The sequence below is a fragment of the Electrona antarctica genome, assembly GCF_951216825.1.
Source record: "Electrona antarctica genome assembly, chromosome: 14".
Taxonomy (NCBI): Eukaryota; Metazoa; Chordata; class Actinopteri; order Myctophiformes; family Myctophidae; genus Electrona; species Electrona antarctica.
Window position 1 is genome coordinate 13,892,739 of NC_136795.1, and position 21,901 is coordinate 13,914,639.

At 41.5% G+C, this 21,901-nt stretch overlaps 2 protein-coding genes, 1 long non-coding RNA gene and 1 pseudogene across 8 annotated transcripts; 2 read left to right on the forward strand and 2 right to left on the reverse strand.

Annotated features, from left to right (window-relative positions):
* Positions 1-2,196: 2,196 nt before the first annotated feature.
* gcat (glycine C-acetyltransferase) lies at positions 2,197-8,726 on the reverse strand. Its single transcript, XM_079520502.1, has 9 exons — positions 8,420-8,726; positions 6,515-6,645; positions 6,318-6,419; positions 5,959-6,105; positions 5,200-5,354; positions 4,717-4,799; positions 3,905-4,076; positions 3,015-3,136; positions 2,197-2,581 (listed from the first exon to the last, which is right to left on the reverse strand). The coding sequence occupies exons 1-9, from the start codon at positions 8,649-8,651 to the stop codon at positions 2,430-2,432; spliced, it is 1,296 nt and encodes a 431-aa protein (XP_079376628.1). The 5' UTR covers positions 8,652-8,726; the 3' UTR covers positions 2,197-2,429.
* A 316-nt stretch (positions 8,727-9,042) lies between these two features.
* Positions 9,043-10,694, forward strand: LOC306936333 (ubiquitin-like modifier-activating enzyme ATG7; annotated as a pseudogene). The gene is made up of 2 exons: positions 9,043-10,067; positions 10,099-10,694. The product of its transcript is annotated as a ubiquitin-like modifier-activating enzyme ATG7 (transcript).
* A 1,315-nt stretch (positions 10,695-12,009) lies between these two features.
* Positions 12,010-19,059, reverse strand: tom1 (target of myb1 membrane trafficking protein). Of its 5 annotated transcripts, none has more exons than XM_079520409.1 (16): positions 18,933-19,059; positions 18,208-18,292; positions 18,038-18,116; positions 17,507-17,656; positions 17,109-17,237; positions 16,798-16,911; positions 16,410-16,526; positions 15,955-16,088; positions 15,801-15,843; positions 15,558-15,687; positions 15,358-15,424; positions 14,905-14,974; positions 14,311-14,376; positions 13,090-13,152; positions 12,826-12,865; positions 12,010-12,730 (listed from the first exon to the last, which is right to left on the reverse strand). In XM_079520409.1, exons 1-16 carry the CDS (start codon positions 18,982-18,984, stop codon positions 12,636-12,638), a joined length of 1,434 nt encoding a protein of 477 aa, XP_079376535.1. In that variant the 5' UTR covers positions 18,985-19,059; the 3' UTR covers positions 12,010-12,635. The 5 variants fall into 5 exon arrangements, with proteins under 5 accessions (XP_079376535.1, XP_079376536.1, XP_079376534.1 ...); XM_079520410.1 differs by having other exon boundaries at positions 15,955-16,085; positions 16,798-16,914; XM_079520408.1 differs by having other exon boundaries at positions 16,798-16,914.
* Positions 19,060-20,795: 1,736 nt separating this feature from the next.
* On the forward strand, positions 20,796-21,560 carry LOC306936547. Its single transcript, XR_013791508.1, has 3 exons — positions 20,796-20,925; positions 21,059-21,125; positions 21,490-21,560. It is a non-coding gene; the product is annotated as an uncharacterized lncRNA (long non-coding RNA).
* Positions 21,561-21,901: the final 341 nt, after the last annotated feature.

Here is a 21,901-nt window from a genome sequence, read left to right on the forward strand (position 1 = left end):
ACTCCCTCAAGTACCCCAGGGGTCCCCGGACCCCACTTTGGGAACCACTAGTTTACATGACATCACGTGTCAGAGCAGGTTCAAGACAGCCATTTAGCAACTGTTCTGTAACTTCTGTAGCTACTGTGTCATGTGGGCTATATCTATCATATATCATACTATAATTAAGTCAATGTCTGTCTGAATGTGTGTCTGTCTCACCAAAACAAAGGCGAGTTGTGTCATTAGAAAGCCTACTTTCCTTAGTGGGAGCACTCTGAGCCCCCGACCACATGTATAAACGGTACTTTTTGGCCAAAAAGGGATTTTGTTTCCACCGGAAAAAAAATACTTTGTTACTCCAATGCGCCCTTTCCCAGATAATTTCCTCATAGAGAATATTTTTCCTCGGGTGAAAAAAAAATCCCTTTCCATCATTCCTTGGCTCTGCCCTTGGTGGTCTTCTTTGGACATCACCTGGAGATTTTAACATAGAATCTCTCAGATAATTCCCTTTGAAATTTGCAACACCTTGAGAGCTTGATCCAACTCCCTGGAAGTTTGATCAAACTCTTTGAGAGCTTTATCACTCTCCCTTGGGTGACCACGACCATAAAAGGTAAAAAAAGACATTTATATAAAAATCACACCTGTGTGAACTGAGTGGTGCAACTACACATTTATTGTTATAGTTAGTGACGTCACATACTAACCATAGCAACCATGCTCACCCGTACAGGCACAAACACACACGGGTACTAACAAAGCCAGTTGTTGGAGTGGTTTGCACCACTCAAAAAAATATATGAACCAATGTATAGAACTGTAATACACCCTAAAATATGTTGATGACCAAAAACATCAACATCTCAACAAAGGTGTCAACACCGTGACATCATTATTGATGACATCAGTCTTGCCTAAGTATGGATTATGAGTCCAGTTCAAATCTGTGTTTTTATTCTGACCTGTAATTATTCACCAGTGTGACAAACATCTCATCCTCAGGAGGAATACATTCCTCCTCCGGGTTCTCCAACAAGCAGGGAGGCACAACAACAGGGAAAGGCTTCATACCATGATCGTCATTCAAGCCAACATGTTCCTTAACGAGGCCTGGGTCAAAGAGCATTTGTAACTCAGCCGTCTCTCCCCTGCCTCTGTTCCATATAGATGTAGACTGACCTCCACCAATCAGAAGACAGATTATCAGGATGATAAGAGTTAACTTTTTGATGATCGATAGCAGTATCATTGTCACTATCCTGAAAGAGTTAATCTAGGTATACTATCGTTTATAAGAGGAATGTGCAGCAATACAGAGTGAGAAAGCCGGCGATATAATCGGCTATATATTCTACTGTATGTTCAACAGTTACGTCACTATGGGAGCTTTACGTCAGTCTCATTATAGCCCAATAGCAATATGCTTTTAAGTATTTTTTCTGTCAATGAACATATGACTGAACCATTGCGTCTGTGGCAGGTGGGTGGCTGATTGTGCTCAAATATACACATGCCTAACGTCATACATCACTGTTATGCTATACTTTGTTGTGCTTGAGCCTGATGTCACATTATGCCCATATATGGAGATCCCTGATGTTTTAACACGTCTTTTGTTTTTAAATTTTTGAGTGGTGTAAACCACTCCTACGACTGGCTTTGTTAGTTTACGTGTCTGTCTGTCTGTCTGTCTGTTCGCAAAAAATGAGCATGGTTGCTATGGTCACTCAGTTCACACGGGTGTGATTTCATTACGTCAGACATTACGTCAGACCACAGCTGATCAGGCTATATAAGACCTTACACCACTCAGTTCACACGGGTGTGATTTTTTTAAGTTGGTCCCTTCCTTTCCTTGTGCTGCGTTCAGACCTGAATAATATATATTCACTTCAGTTCCTCCAGTTTGTGCTGCGCCAGGTCGCGCCGCACCCGTTTGCGCAATTCTCGTCTTTGCATTGACTTTAGGTAACTAGAAAGGCGCTTTATATCCGAGTCAGCGCAAACTGGCCTGACATTTGGTTTTATATCACAGATGTACTTGTACAGTTGGAATTAAACAACAGTTACAGTCTATGCCCAGCTTTATTTTTGACAGCAGCGAGAGAGAGAGAGAGATCTATCCCTCTTAAGCAAACTGTTCACTTTCCACTATACCTTTTTAAGGACATGTAGCTCAGGAGGATAAAAAAGGCAAAAAAATACCTCACATTGTTAGCAAAAGTCCTTTATTCAGCTAAGAAACGCGAACACAAAAATATCACGTTAATGCCAACTGACCTTCCAATGTAACGAAATCTTTACAAGTCTTGTTAGTAACAGTCCAAGCTCTGTAACAGACCAAATGTTCTACAAGCGCAAGAGGATCCATTTATCATTCATTAGAATCCTGTCGATGGATGCATCAGCTTCCTCAGTAGTGCTTTGTTTAGGATACAACTCCTTTAGGATACAACTCCATGTTTTCTGCCTGTCTGTATGAAGGCGTCAACGCAGCGGTCAATGTCCTCGTTAGTGTGGGCTGCTGAAATCTGAACACGGATTCTGGCCTTGCCTTTTGGTACCACGGGAAACGAAAACCCAACCACATATACACCTGAGAAGAGAACAAAACGAGCTATAAAACTACTATTGGCATTATAAGATCAAATACATGATATCATATCATAGTTTACGGCCCATTTCCAATACATGAATTTCTATGTGGTGCTATTATTGAAATATGTCACTGTGGTCAAGGTTGGAGATTAGTAATGTTTCAAACAAAGAGCGAGTTGCTAATCTGTGTTTATTTTGTAAACCACGTCTCCCTCTACTGGTCGACACAGATCAGTGCATTTGTAACTTGAATCCATGAAAACTGGCAGAGCCACAACACCTTCCACTGCTAAACACTAATTGCACGTTTATCACATTGTAGAGCAGATTAATGTTACATCCATCACCGTCAGGGTAAAAATAAATAAAACAAACAGATTAGTTTATAGATCAAAAACACACCCAGCTCAAAATACTCATAACTGTCTCACCCAGCTTCAGCATGTCATCAGCCATGAGAGAAGCCAGCTTCGCCTCCCCGAGCATCACAGGAGAGATGGGGTGAGCTGTGCCTGAGATGGTGAACCCAGCCTCAGTCATCCGGTTCCTAAACCTGTGACAGGGAGAGAGAGACAGACACAGAGAGAGAGAGAGAGAGAGAGAGAGATAGAAATAAAATCAGGGGATTGCTGCAGGAGATGTAGACCATTTTGTAATACATGTATCATGTGGTAGGTACCGTATGCTTGTATGAATTAATGTGAAAAATTGGATTGAGGGTTAAGCAAAGTTGAGATGCATGAGAAAACTATTTATTATAAACAATATAACAAGAGGAAGGGTGTGGGTGTTCTTGACTCTTTAACTTTGACGTGGTTGAGTCAGATAAGAAACAGAGCGATTCCTCCCACATGCTTACAAGAACTCTGGCCTAGCACAGTCACATATGGATTATGAACTTCCCTTAAACAGGAAGTGAGCACAATATTGTTGGGGAAAAAAACATAAATGGACTCCAAAGGCGGTACAGTTTCTCCTCTTAACCTTCCTTTTCATTCCAACTTGTCAATATGTATTCTGTGCAAAAACAAACTCAAGTGAGGCTTATCTGTTTTTGTCAGTGGGCCTGTGTAAACTATCACACAATAATGCCGTTAAGGGAGAAACTCCATATCTGTCCTTCTCAAGATAAACATCTTAAAAAGGACAAGAATGGCTAATGGGCACATGAGCCATTCATGTTTTCACCATAGTAATTTGATACAAAACATGAAGATCAACAAAACCAAAGTTTGGTTTCCAGTTCCACCCATGGCAGTGATAAACTGTGAGCTAGTGTCTTCCTCCTTTCACTAAACCATAATGTTTCTGTAAAACCTACCTCATGGTTTTGGCCGTCATGCTCTGGGCGATCTCATTGGACGCAAGCAGCAGATCCACGGCCCTGGTGGCACAACCCACCACGGGAGGGGGGAGGGAGTTGGAAAACAGGTATGGCCGAGAGCGCTGTCTGAGGAGGTCAATCAGTGGTTTGGGGCCTACCGTGTAGCCGCCTGAAAGAATGCAGAAGGCCGTTATGTTCACATGAAAGGTAACTACTACTGATATTTGGTGGCAACAACAATTCCCACTGATAAATCAGCTGATATGTGCACACAATTTAGGTTTGGTTAACTCAAGAGCTACTGTACGTGGCTTACAACCTTTAGCAGGTGAGTGTGAGAAGCATGGGTGACATTGATATCATATCACGGTTATTGTTGGGATTATACTGAAAAGAGAGTTGTAACTTGTAAATGATAGATTTGTTTACTGACTTCCCATCGCTCACTGACAAAATCCATGGAGAGGCTCTTTGGGTGCAAAAACGATTTATTTAATAGTGGAAAGAGTTCTGGTCAAGAGAGTATTGCAACCAATATTACAAACAGTAATAATGGTGACACTGTTTTACAGAAGTGCTTCTTTCTGTATTTCGGTATTGCATTTTATTTCAATATCATACAACATATTCACCACTATCGATTTGCAATAAGCTAATATCAGCTGATAATATATCGACCTGCCTCTTGCCTTGCCACTTAGTCAAATCATTGTTACAGTGATGTTCCTTGGGCTTCATGAGCAGAAAAAGGAACAGGTTGTGTTATGAAAAGTATGGTTATTTATTTCAAGTGAAAAGGAGGCACATACCAGCTGCTCCTCCCAGCGCTTTTCCCAGAGTGGAGTTTACAATTTGAACTCTGTCCATCACTCCCAGGAGCTCATCTGTTCCTCTGAAAACAACATTTAACACCACTGTTACTGTACCGTGGATCTCCTTACATTAGCTTCTGTAAAGATTGTGGTGTGTGGCATATTATATGCCATTGATTACAATACGGTTAAGTGGTTTAACTAGTCAATGTATGTCCCATGCGCCTTGCCTGTTCTGGGCAATAAATGTACTACCATATTCCCAAAGAAGCCATTTTGTTCAATGTCCAATACTGTACTATGTACAGTACTATACAACATTTTCTATAATAGTCCTGTTATTCCTCCTATGCAACATAAGGAGGTCCCTGCAACAACATTGCCAAGATACATTTCTGTATAGTTACTATACAATACAGTGACCCAGTAGCATCACTGATGCTAATTGTTGTGAAATAATTCTCAACTCAAATCACTTACCTGCCCCGGGGCCCCAGGAAACCGGTGGCATGGCATTCATCAATGAAGACCATGGCTCCGTACTGCTCTGCCAGGTCACAGATGGCCGGTAAAGGAGCGACATCTCCGTCCATGGAGAACACACCATCTGTCACCACCAGGCGCATACGAGACGACTGCGGAACAAAACACAAATCAATGATGTTCAAACTCATAAAAAGGTCAGATCACATAAGGAAATGTGTTGCCCACCACCAAAAATAAAAGAATAGCAGCGTAAAGTAAAACAATAATTGACTCAGACTATCTCTCCTGTTCACATCCAGATTATACCTCCTTGTGTGTGGTTTCCAAAATTAAAAAACACACAAAAGATCACATTAATTTCCATGACTGTTTCTGCATTAAAGGTATATTCAGTGATTTGACTTAATTCAAATATCACTTATTTTTTCTTTTTTTCTGGATAATCCTCCCTACTATAGAGTGTGCTGACCATATAAGGAGTTCCTCCCTGTCCCCAGTGAGCCCCTGGGGTCAAAAAACCCTAGTTTCGGTTTGGGCTTTGGGTGGCAAAGCCTTCATCCAATCAGGATGAGAGGGGCCTTCCTCCAATCATGATCGAGTGGGGCGGGCTTTGGTGCGCATGCTGTTGGTCTGTTGCACTTCCCCCACTGTAGAGCGTGTGCATGTGCACATCTTGTTACCGGGTGGACCTTTTTTTTTCCAAATCACTGAATGCTCCTTTAACGTAGCAGTGGACCTGTTTTGTTTCATTACCTGGGACTCTTTTAGTTTGGTCTCCAGATCACTGAGGTCCATGTGTTTGTAGCGGAACTTCTTGGCACGACAAAGTCGGATCCCATCGATAATGGAGGCGTGGTTCAACTCATCAGACAGAATCGCATCATCTGGGCCCATCAGAACCTGTATAGTGAACAAGGCTCAAGCATTACTGCAGGTTATTTCAAATGGATGAGATGAAGCTTGATGCAAAACACTTCTTACAAGTTAACTAGATCACTGGACCACTGGTATGTCCAACTCACTAGCTGAAGTATGTAGTTACTGTACTTTACATTTAAACATTATTTGTTAAAATGCTGGCCACACAGTGGCAAACAGTCTTCAAGATGTACCTCAAACAGCCCAGCATTGGCATCAAAACAGCTGGCATACAAGATGCAATCTTCCCTCTCGTGAAACTGTGCCAGCTTCTGCTCCAGGTTTTTGTGTATGTCCTTGAAGATCACACATGAATTATAAATGAGGCAGTCAATAAACGCCAGCGCATGAAACAAAATGTGCTGACTGGTCAGTATTGAGGGCATCAAACCTGTGTGCCGCAGATGAACCTGACGGAGCTGAGTCCAGCGCCGTGCGTCTGCAGCGCCTCAATGCCTGCCTGTATCACATCTGGATGACTGGAGAGGCCCAGGTAGTTGTTGGCACAGAAGTTCAGTATGCCTAAGAGTTAGAGTACGTGTGTGAGAGAGAGAGAGAGAGAGAGAGAGAGAGAGAGAGAGCGAGAGAGAGAGAGAGAGCGAGATTAAGAGATCCTTTTTGTTCTCCACATGATGTAACACCAATGCACGTACGTAGGTTGCACACATACGCATATTACGGATGACAGTTAAACAAAACGGAAAGAAAAAACTGAAAACCAAAAATACAGAGAGATGAGAAAGCAATAGCAACCTAATATCGTACAAACAAAACAAAAAGAGAAAACAAAAGAGAGAAATCTAAAACAAAAATGATGTGGAGTTCAATTACCATATACTGTATGGCCTGGCATCTAGCTGTCATAGATATAGAGCGCCCTCAACTTGCTGGACGACCACCCCCAATGCCCCCATTAACGGTGTTTAAGGAGGATAAGAGGGAATTTATACATGAGGTGACTCAGGTGAGTTATTCTAGTGGGCCAGTGTCAGATTGAGTCTAAGTTGTTAAAGTAAGTGATGAATGGTTGCCACTTAATTGCCAGTAGGCCTACTTGAAAAATGTGTTAGTTGAACCCCTGATTGTAAATTAGATTTTTTTTTTTCAATTTCAGGAATAGCATGACATCTTGTAGCCAAGATGAGGTTGGTGGAAGTTTGCTACCTTTGAGATGAGAGAGCAGAATGAGATGACACTATAGCTTGTTTAGAGGTTATGTGTACTGGAGATAAACGGAGACATTTTTTTTTTATTACATAGTAGAGAGAGAAAAAATATTTGTATTTACATAGTATAGGAAACGCATGGGCAACATACGGCCTGGAGGCCGGAACCGGCGTGTGTGGCCCTTCGCTCACTTAACAACCTCTGAGGTAAGCAGGCCATTGTCAGCATCAGGTGTCCTCTGTCTAAAGGACCTGATAGTGGTACCTGCTATAACTGTTATTGGACAGGGAAACAGTAAGATTTATCAGCAAAGGTTGAATGGCAATGACGGAACAATAAAGCCAGCACGACATAAAAGATGAAAGGGAGACGTAGGTATAGTGTCAGCTGACTTTGTGTTGACTATTTTGTGTCTCTGAGACACACAAAAGACAAATTCAACAAAAAGTCAGCTGCATGAACTTCATGACATACCATTCATCAGAAGAGCACTGTCAGTTTTTCTCAAAGGTTTATGAGTAAACAATGACTGTATGGCACGTTAGCAAGAATGCTGTCTATATACTCTCTGACTCAGTCACTCACTGAATGATTAGATTAGCTCTGTTCCAGAAAAAATACTCTGAGTCTGATATAGGCTACGGCTGTAGCATCCACCAACCTAGCCCTGAAACATGACTGTCATGATGATTATCATGACAGATGATTATCGTGAAGTACGAGCGTCATGTGAACCATGGCTATACCACCAACCCAACCTTAAAGTGGCATTTAATAGTCCTGAATCCCAAAACATGAAGCACGAGCGTCCATATGGCAGGATGGTTTGTGATGTAATAAATTAAATAAGACTGGCATCTGGTGTACCGTGTACGTACCTAATTTTAGTCATAACAATAAATGCAATGCAAAGTTTGCTGTATAGTTACAGGAGTTTGTTGTATATTTATCTGATGCTGTGGCATGGTCCTATAGGCTCCTAGCTCTGGTCTATAGCCCTAATGCAGGGTAGAATTAGCATTAGGGCTATAGACCAGAGCTAGCATGGTCCAAGTAAGAAGTGTCATCTGAGGTAGATCAATGACAACAACTAGTCAACAACGCTTCCACCATTGGAAGCTATACTCACTGCCACGACTACCGTCCACGCTGATATGAGGACCTTGCTGGGACGTGATAATTCTCTCTCCCTTCCACGTTCCCGCAGCTCGGATCCCGTCAAGTTCGTTCTCCAAAACCACTCTCGCCTCGGCAACAGCAGCGGCGTAACCCCGTTTCGAGGTAGCGGCCGCAGAAGACCTTAAAACACACTTGAGGGGGTTAACAAACCCACGGACAGCTGTGCGGACTCGGAGAGCCATGATCTGTCAAATATTGCCCACACACACAATGAGGAAGATTACAAGCGCATGCCGTGCCTGACGTCAGTGACGTCACAGGACACTATGTAACTTTAGTGGGCGTACCGAGGTCGTCCAATTAAAAACCAGAGCATCTGCCGTTTCCCTTTTTTTGTCCAATCACATTTCAGAGATTCAGTGTGCTGGGGACCTGTTGCCAAGAATATTTGCTTGCATGTCTAAAATCAAATATTGGTAGACTGAACTCAGTGAACTGGATACTACACTACACCAGACCACGTTGACTGCACTTGAAGTCAAGAGAGGTCAACTCAATACACTATAAGGCTTTCTGGTTTTCTGGCTTTCTGGTTTCTTCCTAGTGGTCAGTCACACAGTCAGTGACGTTCCGATGGCGTCTGGCTCCAATGAAGCAGCGTCCTCCGGTGCAGAGCCCAAGCTTCAGTTTTCTCCCTTCTGCAGTGCTCTGGTCGAAGGCTTCTGGCCCCAACTCACCCAGAAGAAGCTAAATGATTACAGGCTGGACGAGAGCTCCATATGTATCAAAGGATACTACTACAACGGTGACGCAGCCTACTCACACGTCTGACTTTGGACTCGGAGTTCAGTGATGCAGATGGTCGGACCCCAGTTCGTTGCTGTCCAGCTGTAGGAACCCTGTATAACACAAACACACTAGATGCCTTCAAGACTTCAGACAAGAAGGCTTTGCTGGAGAAGGAGGCAAAGAAGATATGGGATGCTGTGCAGTCTGGGGCTGCACTGAAGGACACCTCCATCCTCTCCAAATTCATTCTGCTGACCTTCGCAGATTTGAAGAAGTATCATTTCTACTACTGGTTCTGCTTCCCTGCACTCTGTTTCTCAGAGGGGATACGGATCGTCCAGCAGCCATCTCTGCTAGAGCAAGTCTTCTCAGCTAAACAGGCCACAGCGTTACTAGAGGCCTATGATGTGCTGTGCAGCCAAAGTGGAGCCACCGCTGTTCCATACTTCCTGATGAAGTACACAGAAGACAACATTGAGGTGGCTCCCCTAGGGGACTGGCTGGGACGCATTCTTCACCAATACCAAGAAGGTTACCGTGGGTGTATATGATCCATGCACTCTGTCACAACACCCTGGCCTTTGAGGAACCTACTGATCCTTATCGCATACAGATGGGGTTCCAAACTGGACGTGGTGGAGGAGTTGTGTTTCAGAGACAGAATGCTTCAAGGAAGCCGCTCTATTCTGCACAGCATTTTCTTCCAGGTCAAACTGCCTCAAATCTCCCTCAATACAGAGTGCCCCAAGAGTTTTGGCTGGGAGAAAAACCCGAAGGGGGCTATGAGACCCCAGATGGTCAACCTCAGTAAATGCATGGACCCCAAACGTCTGGCCGAGTCGTCGGTGGACGTGAACCTGAAGTTGATGAGGTGGCGGCTGGTGCCCTCATCTCACTGCGGATGGAGAGTCCTCCCCTTCATGCTCCTCCACCTCCTCTTCTCTGTCCACTCCGGCCGCTTCAGCCAGCACTGTCCCGTCATCTCTGTTCTCCAACATTCCAGGACACAAGCTGGGCTGCTACTTCTGCAACGATGTGGTGGCACCAGGGGATTCAACCAGGGATCGAACTCTGGACCAACAATGTACGGTCAGCAGACCCGGTTTGGCCATGATCGCTGGAGCCCTGGCTGTCGAGATGATGGTGTCCATTCTACAGCACAGTGAAGGAGGCTATGCAGTGGCCAGTAGCAGTGATGACCGAATGAATGAGCCCCCCACCTCCTTGGGACTGGTGCCGCATCAGATCCGAGGCTTCCTGTCCAGGTTCGACAACGTCCTTCCAGCCAGCCTGGCCTTTGACAAATGCACAGCCTGCTCAGACATCGTCCTGGAGCACTACGAGAGAGAAGGCTTCCACTTCCTGTCCCAGGTGTTTAACTCCTCGCACTCATTCCTGGAGGACCTGACGGGCCTCACGCTGCTGCACCAGGAGACACAGGCTGCAGAGATCTGGGACATGAGTGATGATGAGAGTATCTGAGGAGGTTGAGGATGGACCCCACTGTTGTTGTATCCAGAGGAGAAGACCTGATGTGACAGACTGGACCCAAGCCTCCGTCCTTTATGCAGTCTAGTATGATGGGTGTAGCTGGCCGGCATGGCATGGTGGTGCGTTGTGGGCTTGTGGATCCGTTGTGGGCTTGTGGATCTGTAGTTTTTTGGCGGGTGACACCCTCATGAAATGTGGAGTATAAATTAAGCGTAATATCCATTATTTCTTGGTTTTGTTTTCTTATTTTCTTTCTTTTTTATACACAGGAGATGGGAAATGTTACATGTAAAACTAAAAGCACGCCTGGGAAGTGACTCTTTTTAAGCACAGGGAGTGCAGTGGGGTCCAAGTTAATTATTATCAAGCAGTATTAACAAAATGGGTTTATCAGTTAGAGCTTGACAAGAGAACAAAGCACATGCATACTGATAAAAGGAAGAGATTAAATGAAAGTGCTTCACAATCTCCCACAGAATTGTCTTAAAAAACTGATAAGGACGATAAGCAACATGTGCATTCTCATCATGTCTGCATCCTCAGCTGAGATGTACAGTAGACTTTCACAATAGTGTAATACCCCCAAAAACATTGTCAGTGAGTGAAAATAATTGTTTTATCTAAACAACTGCAAATAATTGTTTTATCTCACAACTGCAAGGCAACACAATATAGTGTAAAAGCAATCCACACCAAGCACACAACTATTAACATCTGATCCATGCCTAGTTGCGCATCCTGTTGCGCAAGTAAAATAGTCAATTCGGTCGGCTATTTTGGGTGTTCACGGATATGCTTGGTAGAAACTCTGAGTAAAGCGATTCTCATTTCACTTTATGAGGCTTTATTGAACTCATCCAGATCTTTACATGGGAATGTTTCATATTTATGTGACTGTGGATGTGTCAATGAGCTGATCCTCTTTTGTAGCTATGCTTGTAGTAGTTTTGTAATTGAAACACAAGCCTTCTCAAATGACAACTGATAATGATGATGTCTTTGAATTCATCTAAGTTCTCCTAAAAAAACCTGAATACATGCATGGTCACGGACCACACGCAAGGCCTTCAGGGACCACCAGTGGTTCACAGACCACCAGTTGAAAACATCACACTAACGTTTTAAAGATATAGAGCAAATCATGGTATCAATCATGGCAGAATAACATAACAAAACATAATCTGCTTTTAATGTACTTGCTTTCATGTCATCAGGACACTATTTTCCCTTGTTTACAAAGCCATGACCTGCATGAAATGTCCTATTACAAAGTATTAGCAATCACCCAGCCATCCAATGGAATCATAACACAGTTCTCAATTAATACTTTCTGAGTTTAATATAAGCTGTGACATTGTGTAAAATGTTAAACTTCAAGTGAAGTAACTTGATTACAGTATGTTAGATGTGAAAATTCTTACTTGGCTTTTTATTCTTTTCTTAGATCACTATGTGATTAAAAGCCTCATATACTATTAACATTAGCTTCTCTCAAATATACCTTTTACAGTATCATTCTGATAGTGTGATGCAACTTCCTGTGGCCTGTCACAATTCCTGACCTTTTTTTTAACGGAGCAACAGTACTTTTTCTGTAACAATATTCTCTCTTTCAATAGCTGGAATCTTATAAAAATGTGCAAATATTTGCTTTCCACACATGGATAACCCCGCATACAGCAGTAGTGTCAAGAGTAGGGCCATGCACTTGGTCCCAAATAACTTACCCTTCATATAAACAGACAAAACAATATAACAGCACACTCTGACCAAACAGCACTATATTCCACTCCGATGTGACTTCTTCATCTGCATAGGTTCAGGGTGGCATTTCACATTTCAAGATGGCTTGCAGCATGGGTCACTTTTATCCACAGTAATAATAAACTTTCCTCAGTCATCAGTGCGGCAGGATTCATATTAGTGTTGTACAGAGACAGGTTAGCCTAGGATTGAGACTGGTAGGCATCATGGGAAGAGGATGTGATTGAAGGCAATTTCTCTGCTGCTTTCGCTCTTTTGGCCAGAAATCTGTCAAACTCTGCAGAGAAATAGAAGCAGGATTAGTATGGGAATATTCCAAGATGGAAGCTCTACTGTACTGTCTGATGCCAGACAACTAGGCAGAATATGTACCTTCACTGATCACACCGTCTGAATCTTCAAAACTGTCATCCTGTGTCATAAACAGAGGACAGCCACGTTATAAATTCCACACGTCATCAGGATACTGCACCTTGGTATAGCTTTTAAAACATCTGCCCTTTATGGTTTGTAACATTATTACAAGAGTACTGTCAGAATATGTGCATAGGTGTGCAACTGTGCATGCAATAAAATAAAATAAAATATATGCTGTGCAATGTGTGCATGACACAATAGAAAGTGGTAGCCACTCACGTCTTCTTCCACAGCTAGCCACTTCTCAATATCCTCCATCACAGAATCCTGGCTGACGGGAATCTAAGAAGGTAAGGGAAAACTAAGTACCATACTTAACTGGGATGAGCTATCACATAAAACCACCAAAAACACACAAAACCACCAAACCAACATTAACAAAGGAACCACTCCAAGCAAATTAACTGAATCCACATGCCATCTGCAAGCAAATTACTTATGAACGGGATGTGTTTCTTTAAAATAATCTAAAAAAATAATGTACCGTCATGCTAAATATAAATATAAATTTCCCACACTGTGTAACAGTAGGGTGGCTGATTTAAGCGCTCATACTTGGCCAGAGTCAACCTGTATCGATGCATAACAGTTGTGTAGTAACACCTGGCTCAGAGTCCACACAGGATAAATGGACCATCCACACCAAGCACAATTACTAGTACGGTCACTACGGTGTCATATTGCATCAAATCGTACTGTAATAAAATGTATCGTCCCTGAATTGTATCTAGAATACATTAACTATTGTCTTGTAAAAGAGATTGACACTCCATATAACAATACATACATTGTTTTAAAATGGTTCAAACTTAAGTGGATGGCAGAGTCCACACCCAAAGTATAACTATGAATGTTCACATAATTATCCTTATAGTTATTGTTATTGTTATTGTGCTTGCTTGGTGTGAACAACCCATTAATCAGCCATCCACACACATTCAAGAGAGAGAGACACCTTTGTCATGACAAGTCTTGTGTCTTCTTCTTTCCTTGTGGCTATTGTATCGTTACAACTAAAGGCATGGCAAGCAGTATGTTGGTACTTGGAAATAAACACATGACTCGTCATGGTGGTGGAGGCTCTCCTGAATGTGAAATGTGAAATAGGAGTGTAGTTTAGCTCAGACTCAAGAGTCCATGTTGTTTGACTCACACCAGACTGCTTAAATCAGCCAATACCAACCATACAATCTTATAGACATGCTTATTCAAAACAATGCCCTGCTACATACATATAGATACTGTATAGTACTGTACTGTATGTAGGTCTGTCTAATACAGTAGTACTGCACTGTATGTATGTCTACATTTCTTACAGATGTTCATATGAATATAATTGTCAAGCAAACCCAAAATTGCACCACCACGGAACTCGTGCACATGGCCAGCAAAGCAACACAAACGGCAAATGTTACACAATACACAACTGATGAAACCCACCATTCCCCTTTTTATCATCCAATCTAACTGTGGAGAAGAGCTGCGTATGAAGGCTGGAGTGTCACCCTTCACACACAGACACATATAAAGTAGTTTTAGGTGACAGACAGTGTTTTCAATCTTTTAAACTTCATGATCATTGAGCCACATACAGTACCCCCACTTGATACATGTTTTTTATCTTCAGGCCTTAATCTATACTGTAAACTCTTCAGTATAAATGTAACTATGAGACACACATTGAAATAATAATAATAATAATAATAATAATAATAATAATAATAATAATAATAATAATAATAATAATAATAATAATAATAATAATAATAATAATAATAATAAAACTTTATTTGTATAGCACCTTTCATGACATGAAATGCAGCTCATGAAAGGACCATGCTGTCATCAATACATTCACAGCTTTGGTAATATTAACTGAAACTAATGGCTTCCTTAAAAATCTAACAAAGCACAGTATGTTTGTGGGAAAACGCACACACACACACACACACACACACACACACACACGGCTAACCCTACATTATTATAATTTATTATAATATAATATAATAATAATATAGTATATTTACTGACCGTTCCAGCATTATGTTGCGTGGCGCTGAGACCTTGAGACTGGTCATCCACCTCACCTTCACTTGTTTCACTGAAACATATACCGGTATTTAGTTGCAAATTGTCTGCATACACTATGTTGGAAAAATGGCATACATTAAAAGAAAAAAAGAAAAAAGAAAAGTAGGACTATAGGAAAATGGCCAATAACTATTCCCAAATGAGGATTAACATCTCAGAATGACCTAGAATCCTGTCCTCTGATTCAAGCCAAGGAGAGTCATGTGGTTGTACTTTGGCACTGTTTGGCACGACCACATTTGGAAAAATGTTTTCCTAATAAAGAGTGTTCTGGCTTTGCTATTCATACAGCCTAAATTTGGGTAGATTTTGTCTCTACCACTCTAATACCTTCTCTATGCACCTGTTATTTACATACATAAAAAGCTTGACTTTGTTGTAAACCCTCTGCACCTTTGTCTTTGTTGCGTCTGTGAGATGCTCCATTTCTGCATGTCCAAGTGATCAGCTTCACTTGCACCTTGGAGAAAATAGCAACAACTCAAGTACATCTAATAAACAACACAGCATAAGTTGTTGAAAATATAGGAAAACGCAGATGCACACATATGGTATGCATAAATGCAATATCGAACACAGCCACACAAACTTACTGAGTCTTGTCATCTGAGCACAAACACTATCAACTGGGGATGGGGTCGGATAGCTGTTAGTGGAAGCTCCTGATTGGCTGACGGAATTAGATGCAAGACTGAGGTCACTTAGGTTGACATAATGTGGGCTCTGAGAATAGAAAAATAATCATTTGAATGTGCATGGTATCGATACTAATTATAAGAGCATAGTCTAGTTACCTAATGAAAAGACAATGCAACTGTTAAGAGCAAGTTCCTTACTTCCTCTGTTGTGCTTTGACCATTTGTCATTTGACTTTCAAACCTGCATGGAATGGAAACAGCAATTTAACATCACAGATATCACAACCTGACAGACAGGAGAACATCCTCCAACACTGACTTTTGCCCTGCAGTAGTTGATTAAGAGCAATACCTCTGGTAGCGCGTGAACGTGCTATTCATTTCATCGTTGGCAGTCAGCAGCTCTTCGATCAGCTTCTCCTCACTGAGTCTTGGCACCAGTTCAGCTATTCTGTTCTGCATGTCCTTACACACTGTGTACAACTGCTATGGACCGAATGACAAAGGAAATAAGAAATGGCCAGCGGCCAAGAGTAGTATAGTGATCGACAAGATCAGGAAAGAGACAGACAGATGTAGTTTAATGCACCTGCATGTGTGACTGAAATGTGACAAAATGGTTATATATGGTGATAATAAACTTTACTATACACTACTATTATATATATATATATATATATATATATATATATATATATACTATACTATACTTAGTGAGCCAGACTATTTTATCATCCTTGGATATCTGGATGAGAGACGGCTCAGCACACAGCGTTTAATTTCTGTAAACATTAGTGGTCAATATACCTGAAGCAACTCAATGTCTGCGCACTTGGCTGTGGATGGATCTAGCTGACTCATCATGTCTGACATTACAGTCAGGTTGCTTTGCACCACTCCCAGATCTGTCTTCAGCCTGTGGACCTGAAATGTCAACAGTATTATCAAAATATTACATTTAAGGCTAATATGTACTTACATACACACAGCAAAAAAGACACATTTTCCTCCTAGAAAAGTGTCGTTTACAATAGTCGAGACTGAAAATAGAAGGTGAAATGTGCAGAAAAAGGAATTTAGACTGAATTTCAGCCGCCATGCAAAAGGTATTAATCAGTTTGTAAGTGAAAGACAATATTGACAGATAAGACAGCATCTCTATAAAACCTTTCTACAGTTTGTCAGGTCCTTTCACCTGCTCGGGTAGGGACACACTGGCTCCCTCCTGGCCCTGTTTAGGCCCGGGGAATTGTAGAGGGATGAGACTATGTTTAGAAGTTGCAGAAGCAGATCCATTCCTAGGCAACCCCTGCTGAGCAGAAGCACGAGCACAGTCCAGATGACAGCAGCAAAATGTTAGGAGAGCCCATTAAAACAGAAAGAGGAAAAGCATAGACATTTGAAAAGGAGTGAATAAAAATACATAAAAGTAGTCAGCCCCAGGCTTTCCCAAGCAAGTGCATTTGTATTTCAACATATATTAGTCCATATGTTAGTTAGTAGTACCCTGTTCGAAGTGTTGACCAGAGAATAACCATCTGGCTCTGGGAACTCCAGACCTTTCCTTCGTAGATGCTCGTACACAGACACCACACCTGTTAGATCAGGTGAGCTACGGAATGCATCTGCCCACGCCTTGTCAACAGAAGAACAACAAACATTACAAAAGAAGGGGTTTTATCTATGCTGACAGATTATGGTAAAGTCAAATGATTACGATTGTTTAACCACTTAAGCCAGACACCGTCATACAATGAAAATACAAATAGCCAATCTACAAGCTCACACAGAATTTACTGTAGCCAGGCCTAGTCAATTGTTTCAAATGATTTTTGCCTATAATAACAACATAGGGCGCCACGGTTATATTAGGCGTACTGTTGAGATTTAATCAGACTACTGACCTGTATGATGCCTAGCACTCTGTCATGCAAGACCACCGGAGGGTTGTTCTTCGGTATAATCGCCCGGACCAGAAACCCCTCTATAAAGTCCCGGGTCGTCACCAGGATATGGAACCTGTGGCCACAGTTCTTCACACAAGCCTCCAGAACCTATGTCCAGGTTGGGAAAACAACAACGACATGGAATGTAAGCAGAGGAGTGGTTCTGCTTCTCAAACCGTTCTGAATCATGGCCCACTTGAAAATCTTGAAAGTGTCCGTGGCCCACCCATCTGACCACTTAACGTGACAGCTGTTCGGCTGCCCTGGCCCCGGCCCACAGGTTGGGAATCATGCTGGCTTACAGACACAAAGGGATCACACCGAGCTAAAGAACATGCCGACCTGCAGACTGCACCAATGACGTTCAGCAAGGATTTCAAGTGTTTACATACATTGAATGTAGATGTTTACATAGATAGAGCTAGTGGCTGCAGAGTTTTAATGGTGCATTGGAGGAGGAAGGACTTTGCGACAGGAAGGAACACTCACGGTCAGTGCCAGCATAACCTCCCTGAAATTCTTGTTTCCTGAAATCCTTTTCTTTATCGCTCTAACAGCATCCTTTGGTCTGAAAGGAGAAGAAGCCATTGTTATGACTGAAAAAGAAAAGCAAAGAATGTGATCTCCAAAAGACGAGCCTGGGGTAAAGAGACGCTCACCCCTCATCTGTGCTGTTCACCAGGTCACAGATCTCCATGTTTAGGGACCAGTCTTCTGACTGGAGACTGGAATTTGTTGCAAGTTCTACAGGAAACAGACATACAATAGTCATGAACTGAGCAATGTTTGCAAAGAAAACAACGTGTATTAATATGAATCACCATCATTTTTCTGGTTTCTGTGGGGAAGTTACTTAACTGGCCAAGCAAGTTCTCACTAACTATAGGTTCATTACTGCCTGAAATTGATTGACAAAATTGAGTGTTGGGAAATTAATAGGGCAAATTTGCCATGTTCAAAACCACTGTTCTTTTTTTCTTTTTCTTTTTTTCTATTTTTCTTTTCTTTTTTTGCAGATAATAAAGGGATATCTCTCTCTTGGTTCCTTCCAGCATGTTATCGACAGAGACTGAGAGCAACACCCAACCATTTTGAAGATTAGAGAATCATCATCCCGCCTATCTGTGTCATCATGATAACTGCATCAGTAAAGCAATAACCGTTCTATCACTGTCAGGATTGGGCTGCTTCTTTTATGCGTTTCTTGATCTTGAGTTAATATCCGATTATTTTTGAAATATCTGCAATAAGGAGGAGTGCGTGCAACCATGCACAGCTCTGCTGCAGTCCGTGAAATACAGCAGGCTATACGATCGTCAGTCAATGAGCTAGCCTACTTTGTAATTATAACGTAATAACCACTGGATCCATCTCGACATCTCACCTATTCGGTGTCCAACCGGTGTACTGAATGGATTCCCTGTTAAAAACTCCATCTTCGATTTCTATTCCCCCTGACAGCCAACACCACACGACGTCCCTGTTGCATTTACAATAATAATAGCCCAGCCTCCTTTGCACAGCAGAAGACAACCGGAGCTACGTCACATTTAAAGGGGAAGCACAACATTGCGGCCCGCGGTCATTTGAATGACTTTTTTTTGTTTTTTTTGTTTTTAATTAAGAAATCTTTATAACAGTCAGTACATAGACATACAATAGCCTACATTACATTACAGATGCGACTGCAATTTGATTGACGTTTAAATTGGACCAGAGCTATCTCTGATCCATAGTTCTAATGCAGGGGTTTTCAACTTTGATTGATTGATTGATTGAAAAGTGTATTAACAGTTTGCAGAATTACAGTACATTTCAAGCACAAACTCAATACAAAGGCTGTTAAATGTGAGTGGACGACCCAATTAAGCATTACACTTGTTTACAACAGGGTCCACCATGTTCAATTCATCAAAACATTTAGAGACGTACAAATAGACACTTCTGTATAGACAAAGAACAGAACAGAAATTCATCATAATGGAGGTAAAAAGGGAAAAGAAACATATACAAGAAACATATAACTGATTGTGAACGACTCACGAGGGACCACCAGCCACCACCCTGACTTTATAAATATGGGGACCACTGTTGTGCATCCCATGTGTATAGCCTACATCCCACTGTTTAATCATTTAAACCAGACAATCTGTTGCACTTCCCCCTCTTGAGATTCTAATTGCTTGACCTTCAACTTGTCAGTAAATGACTACATGGACGGTCATGGGTCACCAGGTCATTCAGTTCACCTTTTTTTTTAAATCAACAAATCCTACATTACTAAATGAATGGTGAATTGAATTGAATGTGCCGTTCATATGACACAAAATACATTAACACCCACTTTTATGAATGTGAATGTGATACTGCTGAAGCAAGTGCATGGTCAATAAATCTAATCTTTTAGTCTTAACACTTTTATATTGTTATTAACTGAACTTTGTATATAATGCTATTTCATGATGTTTGAATTTGAAAATAAAGTGAGTGTTATTCACGTCTATTTTCTTTGGCTCCACCAATAATTGCATTAATAACAATTCAATATGGTCTTATTATCCATCTCAGTTAACATATTTTAATGATAGCCAGTGTTCATAATTAGGTTTATTATATTAAAATGCCGGTGCATTAGGAGTAGGTTGGTTGTAGGAAAATGTTACAACTACATTTTACAATTGGCCCCAATCTCTGCCTATGTAAAATTCTATTCGTATGGGTCAATTTTACACTTGGGTCTTATTCAACATTTTACTGGTAAATGGTGCATTTATATAGCGCCTTTATCCAAGGCGCTTTACAGAGATGTGCATTACATTCACCCATTCACACACCGATGCCAGAGGAAACCATGCAAGGCACCAACCTTCAGAGTCTTGCTCAAGGACACTTCGACACTAACTCTGGGGGAGCCCGTGTTCGAACTGGGAATCTTCCGGTCACTCTACCCCTGAGCCACTGCTGCCTGTGTTGCCTAATCTTATCCTTTACCCAGTTTACTGTACCCACACAATGCAGGAGGTTTCTTGCCAGTAACATGATGAAAAGAAACTATATAGATTATTATCTAATTTCAGATAGACTTACTACCATGAAATGTTCATTGTCCCTGTAGGAATACAGTATATATTATGTCTCACTGTCAAAGTCTCAAACCAAAAATGTTAATATTCAACACCATGGTGCATTGGTGCAATACCATGGTGCAATACCATGCACATTCAAATGATTATTTTTCTATTCTCAGAGCCCACATTATGTCAACCTAAGTGACCTCAGTCTTGCATCTAATTCCGTCAGCCAATCAGGAGCTTCCACTAACAGCTATCCGACCCCATCCCCAGTTGATAGTGTTTGTGCTCAGATGACAAGACTCAGTAAGTTTGTGTGGCTGTGTTCGATATTGCATTTATGCATACCATATGTGTGCATCTGCGTTTTCCTATATTTTCAACAACTTATGCTGTGTTGTTTATTAGATGTACTTGAGTTGTTGCTATTTTCTCCAAGGTGCAAGTGAAGCTGATCACTTGGACATGCAGAAATGGAGCATCTCACAGACGCAACAAAGACAAAGGTGCAGAGGGTTTACAACAAAGTCAAGCTTTTTATGTATGTAAATAAAAGGTGCATAGAGAAGGTATTAGAGTGGTAGAGACAAAATCTACCCAAATGCTGTATGAATAGCAAAGCCAGAACACTCTTTATTAGGAAAACATTTTTCCAAATGTGGTCGTGCCAAAGTACAACCACATGACTCTCCTTGGCTTGAATCAGAGGACAGGATTCTAGGTCATTCTGAGATGTTAATCCTCATTTGGGAATAGTTATTGGCCATTTTCCTATAGTCCTACTTTTCTTTTTTTCTTTTAATGTATGCCATTTTTCCAACATAGTGTATGCAGACAATTTGCAACTAAATACCGGTATATATGTTTCAGTGAAACAAGTGAAGGTGAGGTGGATGACCAGTCTCAAGGTCTCAGCGCCACGCAACATAATGCTGGAACGGTCAGTAAATATACTATATTATTATTATATTATATTATAATAAATTATAAAAATGTAGGGTTAGCCGTGTGTGTGTGTGTGTGTGTGTGTGTGTGTGTGTGTGTGTGTGTGTGTGTGTGTGTGTGTGTGTGCGTGCGTGCGTGCGTGCGTGCGTGCGTGCGTGCGTGCGTGCGTGCGTGCGTGCGTGCGTGCGTGTGTTTTCCCACAAAAATACTGTGCTTTGTTAGATTTTTAAGGAAGCCATTAGTTTCAGTTAATATTACCAAAGCTGTGAATGTATTGATGACAGCATGGTCCTTTCAATGTGTGTCTCAGAGTTACATTTATACTGAAGAGTTTACA

Excerpts from the sequence above, each read along its gene's own strand:
- gcat (XM_079520502.1), bottom strand. The coding sequence starts at position 8,651 with ATGGCTCTCCGAGTCCGCACAGCTGTCCGTGGGTTTGTTAACCCCCTC. Across the intron at positions 6,646-8,419 it reads CGTGGACGGTAGTCGTGGCA|GCATACTGAACTTCTGTGCC; the intron begins GTGAGTATAGCT and ends TCTAACTCTTAG. Across the intron at positions 4,800-5,199 it reads TTCCTGGGGCCCCGGGGCAG|AGGAACAGATGAGCTCCTGG; the intron begins GTAAGTGATTTG and ends TGTTGTTTTCAG.
- tom1 (XM_079520408.1), bottom strand. The coding sequence starts at position 18,984 with ATGGAGTTTTTAACAGGGAATCCATTCAGTACACCGGTTGGACACCGA. Across the intron at positions 18,117-18,207 it reads GTGAACAGCACAGATGAGGG|ACCAAAGGATGCTGTTAGAG; the intron begins GTGAGCGTCTCT and ends TTCTCCTTTCAG. Across the intron at positions 13,153-14,310 it reads GGATGATAAAAAGGGGAATG|ATTCCCGTCAGCCAGGATTC; the intron begins GTGGGTTTCATC and ends TTACCTTCTTAG.